We start from the raw sequence: 8553 nt of genomic DNA, 5'->3' as shown, positions 1-8553 counted from the left end.
AAAAAAAAAAAAAAACGGGAAGACAAAAGGAAAATGTTTACTTACCTTGAATTAAACGATAAAACTTCATAGATATTGAGTTTAAATTTCCATCGATCGGAAAGCGGAACAAAGAAACAGTATTAAATAAAATATACATATACAGGCCGATTCCGAACAGAAACTCCCTGGGAGTTTTTTCTCTTCTTCCTTTCCTCCTCTCATGAATAAATATTCCCTGCGAATTTTTTATATTAATCGAAGTTCGAATTTCGTCTCAAGTTTTCGGGGAAAATGCTACTCCCTAGAATTAATTATTGGAGGATTTCTTTCCCAGGAGAAACAAATTCCCGGAGAACGAACGCCCCTGGAATATTAAGAACTGGGCTGATAAAAATTTTATAAAATAGGAGTGAATACGAAATAAAATTAATGTATAAAAAAATTGTGTACTTCTACAGCGTCACCCTGCGAGAACCTTCCTTGTACATGGCATAAAGCTGCTTTCTGGCATGTAGGACAACAACAACAAACTTTTATAAGCAGATGACAGCAATGACAGTAGTTGAGAAATATCAGCGAAAAAAATAAAAAAAACAGAAGTGCAAAAATTGATTAGAAAAAATTAAAAAAGCAAAATTGAAGTGCTTATTAAAAATAAATTTTAAGGATTTGCCTCGGTAACGAAAACTGCAGCGCAAGTACTTATGTAGAGCTGAGCAATTAGACATAAGCTAAAAGACTACGGGGCCCTCCGTTCAAGGAGGTGACGAAGTCCAGCAATTGTGGCATTTCCAGGTGTGACTTAACACTATCGCTCGCACATAAACCCAAGCAGAAAAAACCACGTTTGTATATGTACATATGTGCAGTTTAGTTAAATAAATAATACGAAAATCAAATAAACAAACGCTGGTGGAGTTAAAAAGTTATGACCGGCAGAATGCGTAACACCACAAAAGTTGAGGCACTTATTGAGAGCTGTCGCAGCGAAGGCAAGTGGCAGCGTGTCATCGAGCTGACCGAGGAACTCAAAACGGGCTCGCCCAACAATGGTGAGTGCTTAATGTAAATGGGTTGGAGAAATTTTTAATTTAATTAAACAATTAAGGTAAAAAACTTCAATTGTATAACGAAAACTACTTATTTAGCCATGAAAACCATAAAAAAAAATATTAAACGCTATTTAAAACAACAACAACAACACCGACCTTTGTTTAAGTGTGTCATTGAGAATAATAAATGGCAAATTAAGAAAGTAGTGTTAAAGGTTAAAGTATTATGTCATCAAACAGACAACAGCAACAAAACAAAATAAAAGACGCACTCCGCATGCGAAAGTAGTAGTTTCTTAATTGTGTCACTCACTACAAGCCATTGGAAAAGCGGGTCGCTTTTGCCTTATTGTGTTGATAGAAATCTACAAAACTTTACTTAAATTTTTAAGACAGTTGCGTATATAAAATTAAAAAGTTGTTTCATGTTATAATACGCTGAATATTAATCCCACAAAAATCTTGACCATTTTCTTATTTCCTTTCCAGAATACCTTGCAAATTTCCTTATTGGTGAGGCGAAACTGGAAAACTACCTCGAAGAAAATGCACCCATCGAAAGTAATTTTGCCAAAGCCAAAGCCGGACTGCAAGATGCGAGACGCTGTTTGCAACTAGTCACCGGTGAAAATGGCCAGAAGGCGGGCATTGCCCTTGACGCGTACTTGCTTCTGGCTAAGCTGTGCTACGCCTGCGGCGAGTACGAGAAAAGCTTGGAAAACTTTGTTAAAGCCGAGCTCAATACCTTGGCTGAAAAAGAATTGACACTGTAAGTTGAATGGTTTGCGGATTGCCTATATCGAGTATTTTACTTTTTATACATATTACAGCCGCAGCTTAAAAATCTTAGCTGAATCATATGCCATAAAAGGGTTGTGTTTGGAAAACCAGACCAGTAAACCCACATCGAAATTTAAAAAGGCCGAAAAAGAAACGGAAATGGTAGGATGAAATTTCGCTTCATATAGACCCAAGTTTTTATATACATTGTTTCCTCTATATCTCATAGATTTCTTGCTTTGAGCGCGCCACTGACTTGGGTCTATTGTATTTGCAAGAGCAAGATATTGCCACATATTCTTCAGCGACGAATAACGCAGTCAATGCGGGTTCTATGTTGGCCATAAACACCACTAGCAATATGGTTGGTCTACAATCTTCGCTGGGTGGTAGTAGTCTCACGATAAGCACCACCATACCTGCCAATCCACTCGAACTTAACCGTCGCATGGGTGCCATACTCGAGACAGCACTGCAACGCGCCCCAATTGTGCTCATTAAGGCGGGCAAATTACAAGAAGCCATCGAGCGTTATCGCACCATGCTGAATGCGATCGAAACGAAAACAACGCAATCATTGCGCTTAACACTGGCACGTCAATTGGCAGAAGTACTGCTGCGCGGTGTCTCAGGAACCATTTATACAGCGCCATTCACCAAGAAGCCAACAGGACAGGCACTCCGTTCGACCACAACAAAACGCTTGTGGAAACCACGCAAATATGCGGCACGAAATCAATTTACGCCACGTAACCAGCACGAGGAGACGATTCTGTTGTTACTTATTTCAGAAGCATTAGCGGTGCGCGACACAGTGCTCTCACAGAGTCCAGAATTTCGTGTAGCTCGTCAGCATGCAATGGGTAATGCTTCAGCAGTATATGATTTGCTTACACTTGCATCAGTGCGTTGGGGTTTGGTAAATATGCTGCAGGAATCTTTTGAAAAGGCGCTGAAATTCTCTTTCGGCGAACAACATGTCTGGCGGCAGTACGGTATAAGTTTAATGGCCGCAAACAAACATGCACATGCGCTGCGTGTTCTGCAGGAATCCATAAAATTGACGCCAAGTGATCCGCTGCCTTGCCTGCTGGCGGCGCGACTATGCTACGAGTCGTTATCGCAGATCAAGGAGGGTCTGGACCTTGCGCATCTAGCCCTCAAGCGCGAAACGAAAGGTTAGCAAAAAAAAATTTTAATTTTCAACTATTTTATCTACGCTCCTCACAGGCATACGTCCGTCACGCAGTCAGCTGTTCGTTGGTATTGGCTACCAACAATTGGCTATACTGACAACGCTAAAATCGGAGCGCGACTTGTACAATAAATTGGCATTGGAGGCTCTTGAAAAGGCGGTACAAAACGATGGCAACGATCATCTCTGCGAATATTATCTTTCGCTGCAATATGCGCTGCTCGGCAATATCACCGAAGCATTAACACATGTACGTTTTGCGCTGGCGCTGCGCACTGAGCATGCGCCCAGTTTGCATTTATTCGCACTGTTGCTGACCGCATCCCGACGTCCACGCGAAGCTCTGGCCGTTGCGGAGGATGCATTGGACGAGTTTCCGGACAATTTGAATTTATTGCATGTTAAAGCCCACCTTCAACTGCATTTACAAGACGCCGAATTATCACTGGTTTCGGTGCAAAAGATGCTGGCCATTTGGCGTGAGCTGTACGAGGGGCAAGTGAGTGCCGAGGAGGAAAAACAGTCGGATACCAAAAGTATTGTGGTGCATGTCAATCCGACGGCAGTCTCATCGCAAATGTCTGACAAGGATTCAAGTAAGTTGAGAGAGGACCAAGGAGCGTGTGGTAAGAAAAATGAGGGGAAAAAAATTGTTTGACGTCTTTTATTTATTTAATAATAATAAAATTTTAGATCAAAGTCATAATAAATAAATAAAATTCTCGATAATTGTGCATTTACAATAGTCAATTGAAGTTGAAATATATTTTTTTTAATATCCGAATAATTTTTAAAAAAACTTTTCTGGTATTATTTTACTTAAAACTTCATCTCTCTTACCTTTAGCGAATCTTCAACTAATCTTACAAATATTTTTACGTAATTTCAACTAATTTTCATTTACTTCACATGTTAAAAATTATCTTATTTCTACTGTTGACCACTTTTTGCGCAACAACGCATTTTGTAATTGTAAGTGTGACTTATTTATCTATACATTTTTTTAAGAAGAAATGACTTGGCTATGCTTGCAAATCACACGCAAATTTTAAATTTCCTAACTAAGTTTAAAACGCGAGCAGCATCACTTGCACTAACTAATTTACTATTTACTGCTAGTTTCCATTTACGAAAACAATTCTATTAGATTTACTCGTATTGCTCAACCTTTTAAGCTACTCTCAATTTTCACTCAGCTCTTCACAGTTGGCGTTTCATTTCTTATAATCACATTACTGCTTATTTGGTTAATAATTAACCTTGTTTTAAAGATTCGGTTTATGCTGCTTCCCTGGCGGCAGTTTCCCGCGTCGAACAGGCTTTGAGTGAGGCGGCTAGTTCGCTGAGTTCTTTTTCGCCGCGTCCCGGGCCCCAGCGACCATGGATGATACAGATAAAGGTAATTTTTAGATGAATTGTTTTACTGAATTTTGGACTTTGTAACGTTCGGTCTCTTTTATACACAGATTTGGCTTTTACTCGCTGATGTCTACTTGAATATCGAACAACCACATGAGGCTTTGAATTGTATACAAGAAGCCTCACAAATATATCCGCTCTCACATCAAATTATGTTTATGGTTAGCAGTATTTTTTATAAATTTCAACCTTTGATTTCACCCGCATAATGTTCCCCATTTTTGCGTACTTTACAACAATTTGAAAATATCACCAAATTCGTCCACCTTGAAAAAATAGTTTATACAGCATTTAAACAACATTAACCAAACAATTTACTCTAAATCCTATTTCTTTTAGCGCGGTCAAATTTACTTATATCTAGAGCAATGGAACGATGCCAAACAATGTTTCCTTAATGCCGTTTCGGCCAATCCAAATCACACAGAGGCATTGCGTGCACTTGGCGAGACACATCATGTACTTGGTGAGCCCAGGCTAGCGGAAAAAATGTTAAAAGATGCAGCACGTTTGGATCCCAACTGTCCGAAAATATGGTAAGCTATGTTAGAAGACACTGATTTGTATATTTTACTAATAAACGTTTCATATTTCCTATACACATCCAGGTTTAGCTTGGGCAAAGTCATGGAGACGCTAGGCGATTACACTGCCTCCGCCGATTGTATGGCTACAGCGCTGCAATTAGAGCCAACATGTCCAGTACTTCCATTTACCTCAATACCCCTGACCTTCGATTGAGGGCGAAAAATTCAATATTTGCGCGAAATACTGCTGCTGCGTGGAGTTGGTTGCACGTTGAGTTTAACCGGGTTGAGTATGTACATGGTAATACATTTAAAATCCTTGTGACTTGGGTGCAATAAAAATAATATGAAAGATGGGCGTAGTATATAGCGGTAAAATTTACTTTAACTTTTAACTAACTTTATCGGTGTGTCTATTGTATTATTAGCAAATATTAAAGTAGTTGATTGTTAATTATACACCGTTTAATTTTGATTTATTTACTTTCATCGTTATTTGGTATGAACCCCATGTATATTCCAAAAATTAAAAATGTGCATTCGTAAGTAGCAATGGTGCGAGATGGTAGAAAGAATTCGTTTATTTGTTTTTTTTTTCGACGCTATACAAGTACGCCTTTGGAAATTGCAATATTTACTTACATACTTGGAAACAGATAAATAAATTTGTTAAAAAGATGTGTATGTACATATATATATAAATTATCTTTCTATAAAATAAATGTGTGTTTCAGGAATTTATAGTTATACATTTACCTACATATGCATATACATACATATTTAGTGTATGTATTATATATACCTCCTTCACATTCATATTGTATATCAACAAATACTGTATTGCAAATAAACACTATTATACTTGCAAAAATATGTTAAATAAAAAATTTGCATTGAACGTATTTTCAAAGTTTACAAACCCGTACTCCCTTGTTCTTATAACTAACAGCAACTAATATCAATACACATTTGAGATACATATGTACATGGCATATCCCCCTATTCGGAAATGCAGCAAACCGAAGCTTCGGTGTCTTTTACTTCTAAACTATAATTGCCCAATTGGCGCAGCTAAGTTCCAATTCGGCATCTAACCACGTTTGCGCATATTGCAAATTTCCATCAATTATAGTTTAGAAAGAGGCTGATGCTTTGTTTGCTGCATTTCTGAATAGTCCCATATGTACATGTTATATAATAATAAAAATATATGTAATAGTTATGCTAATATTAAAAACTAATAATGTATGATAACAACATAGAAACGTATACTTTGAAACAATTATACAACTATGAACAACAACAGTATTAAAGCTCGTTGTATTTACAATTGCAACTTAAATTTGGTATAGGACTATTCCACTCACAGAGTATAGTTTCTTTCTTCTTTTGTTCTCGGGTGTTTTAGTTTTGTTTTAAAATACAGCATTAGTAAATTCCAGTTTAACGTAAGTTTTTTGAAACCAACGAAATATTCCAATGCGAGATTTGGTAATGTGTGTGGTACAGTTACCAAAAATAAATACAAATATAAAATTGTTGATGCTTGTTTGTGCACTTTGAAAACGGTATATTTTCTTCAAGATATTTTTAATACTTTTGACACCAAAAAATTCGGTCAATATTGCACTATTTAACTTTTCCCAATTATGTGAATAATGCAAATACAAAATACAAATAAATACAATACTTTGCATAGTATTTAAACATTAAAAAAAATATATAGCCAATCAACTGTGAATTTAGTTAAGCAATAGTTAAATTGTTCTCTTAGTTGTTTAGTACAAGGAAAATAATTCTTTAATTTATAATCGCTTAAATACATAGTGCATATTACCTTGGAGCCAACTGATTTATAATTGATTAGCTGTTCAATTACATATTTTTGTGTAAGAAAACGGAAAAATAAATACTGTACCCATAAATAAGCATGGATTATTAAAGTATTTAAAAATATCAATTATAATTGAAAAATAAATGTTTTGTTGATGTTTTTTTGGTCTTTTTGGATCCTTGAAAAAATAACAATTTTAAAAACAATAACATTGGGAGTGTGGCCATGACTAACTGTCCAATGGAAGGAAATTGCTCACCATCTATTACATTTTAGATATCCCTAACCGTTTAAATAGAAAAAAACTCGTGCAATTAGAATTTCGAATAAATGTGTTTTAACATTTGTTATATTTACTTTTCGCTCAATAACTCCTAATCCATGAATAAATACAAATCAAATACATTTAAAAATTCTTTGCTGCCTGCAGCAGCTTTTCTTCTTCAAGCTTCTCCTCCGCCAACTGTTCCAAGCGTCTCATTTTCATCTCTAAACGCCAATTCTGCATCTGTTCCTTATATGTGATATACATAGCTATCACCGCTTGCCCGGCAATTGCCGCTCCTAGCACCGGAAATATGGGTCGCGTCATATTTCGCCATAATCTAAATACCGCGATTGGTTCTTTTGTTATTGACGGCAAACGGTAGGTGAAGTGACGAGTGGCGAACATGAAGGCTGCAAATGGCGCCAATACGGTTGGATAGCAAACACCCACTCCTGCTTGAAAAGCGCCGGCGCGTATTTGTAAGCAAAGCGGACATTGGGTACCTTGATCCAATAAGACATTTCGTTGTATTAGAAATTTGTGTGACAGCACTGAGAACATAGCTGGTATGACTACGATGGGCAAGTAAGTAGATGCCTTGCCATAATTGCCCAGCTTTAACTTGTGACGGTAATGACTGTTTACGTAAATGCCCGTAGCCGCAGCCATTGCTCCAAGTGAACCGGGTCCGTACCGTAAGCTCCACACTTCCCAGCGATTCTCCCAGTTCGATATGACCCGCCACTGGTAAGCTAGCGCCTGCTCCTCATTGATAACAATGGCATCTTTGGGAATCTCTTCTTTGCGGGCGTGTGAAAGAGCCATTTGGGAGAAATGCAGCGATTACGTATATGGTGCACTACCAATGTGGTTTCCAGAGAGTATTTATAATCATGCACAGCTGTTTGTAGGGGGCGGCGGGCGGAATTGTTTTTATTCGAGTGAAAAATTAACAGCGATGCCACTTTGGAAATGCAGGCCCATTTTATTGTTTCTTTTATGATAAAGTTAATAGGAAGTGTTTAACCATTATTTTTAAGAGCACAAAAATCGCAATAATTAGGAGCAGAATATTGGTCTTCTTTTTGATTTTAATTAGCTGATTGATTTATATTTTTGCCAAAATCCACCACTAAATATACCGACTATTTTCCACATTGAGGAATTTCAGCGATGGGCTTGTCAGCTGTTTGATANAATGCAAGACTTTGCCATGCTAAACACTGTGGCGAAGCGAGAGAGTTATATGGACAAATATGAGCCACTATGATTCAATTGATTCATGTGAGCCCTACGGCATCAACTGAGTTACTGAGTTACATTTTTTTTGGACAGGGAGTCTGAGTTACCGATTCTCTTATAGGAATCAACTCAATAACTCAACTCTGAGTTGAGTTACCCACCTCTATTTGCTTGTGATTTTTGTAATTTTTGCACCAAATCGGGGGAAAACAAGTGCATAATTTAAAAAAAGTTGTGNAACTGTTTCCACTGAC

At 37.3% G+C, this 8553-nt stretch overlaps 2 protein-coding genes across 4 annotated transcripts; one reads left to right on the top strand and one right to left on the bottom strand.

The window, feature by feature from the left end:
• On the top strand, nucleotides 1-6450 carry Ttc7 (tetratricopeptide repeat domain 7). Of its 3 annotated transcripts, none has more exons than XM_017620333.1 (9): nucleotides 1-1034; nucleotides 1524-1803; nucleotides 1865-1976; nucleotides 2044-2992; nucleotides 3045-3635; nucleotides 4311-4408; nucleotides 4476-4589; nucleotides 4768-4964; nucleotides 5037-6450. In XM_017620333.1, the coding sequence occupies exons 1-9, from the start codon at nucleotides 911-913 to the stop codon at nucleotides 5167-5169; spliced, it is 2598 nt and encodes an 865-aa protein (XP_017475822.1). In that variant the 5' UTR covers nucleotides 1-910; the 3' UTR covers nucleotides 5170-6450. The 3 variants fall into 3 exon arrangements, with proteins under 3 accessions (XP_017475822.1, XP_017475823.1, XP_017475821.1); XM_017620334.1 differs by having other exon boundaries at nucleotides 2-1034; nucleotides 3045-3605; XM_017620332.1 differs by having other exon boundaries at nucleotides 3-1034; nucleotides 3045-3605; nucleotides 4281-4408.
• On the bottom strand, nucleotides 6348-8173 carry LOC108366062 (uncharacterized). Its single transcript, XM_017620335.1, has 2 exons — nucleotides 7147-8173; nucleotides 6348-7071 (listed from the first exon to the last, which is right to left on the bottom strand). The coding sequence occupies exon 1, from the start codon at nucleotides 7880-7882 to the stop codon at nucleotides 7196-7198; it is 687 nt and encodes a 228-aa protein (XP_017475824.1). The 5' UTR covers nucleotides 7883-8173; the 3' UTR covers nucleotides 6348-7071; nucleotides 7147-7195.
• Nucleotides 8174-8553: the final 380 nt, after the last annotated feature.

Source organism: Rhagoletis zephyria, unplaced genomic scaffold (assembly GCF_001687245.7).
Source record: "Rhagoletis zephyria isolate East Lansing unplaced genomic scaffold, Rhagoletis_zephyria_1.1 Rzeph_scaffold_02122, whole genome shotgun sequence".
NCBI classification, from domain to species: domain Eukaryota; kingdom Metazoa; phylum Arthropoda; class Insecta; order Diptera; family Tephritidae; genus Rhagoletis; species Rhagoletis zephyria.
This window is presented reverse-complemented; position numbering and strand designations above follow the sequence as displayed.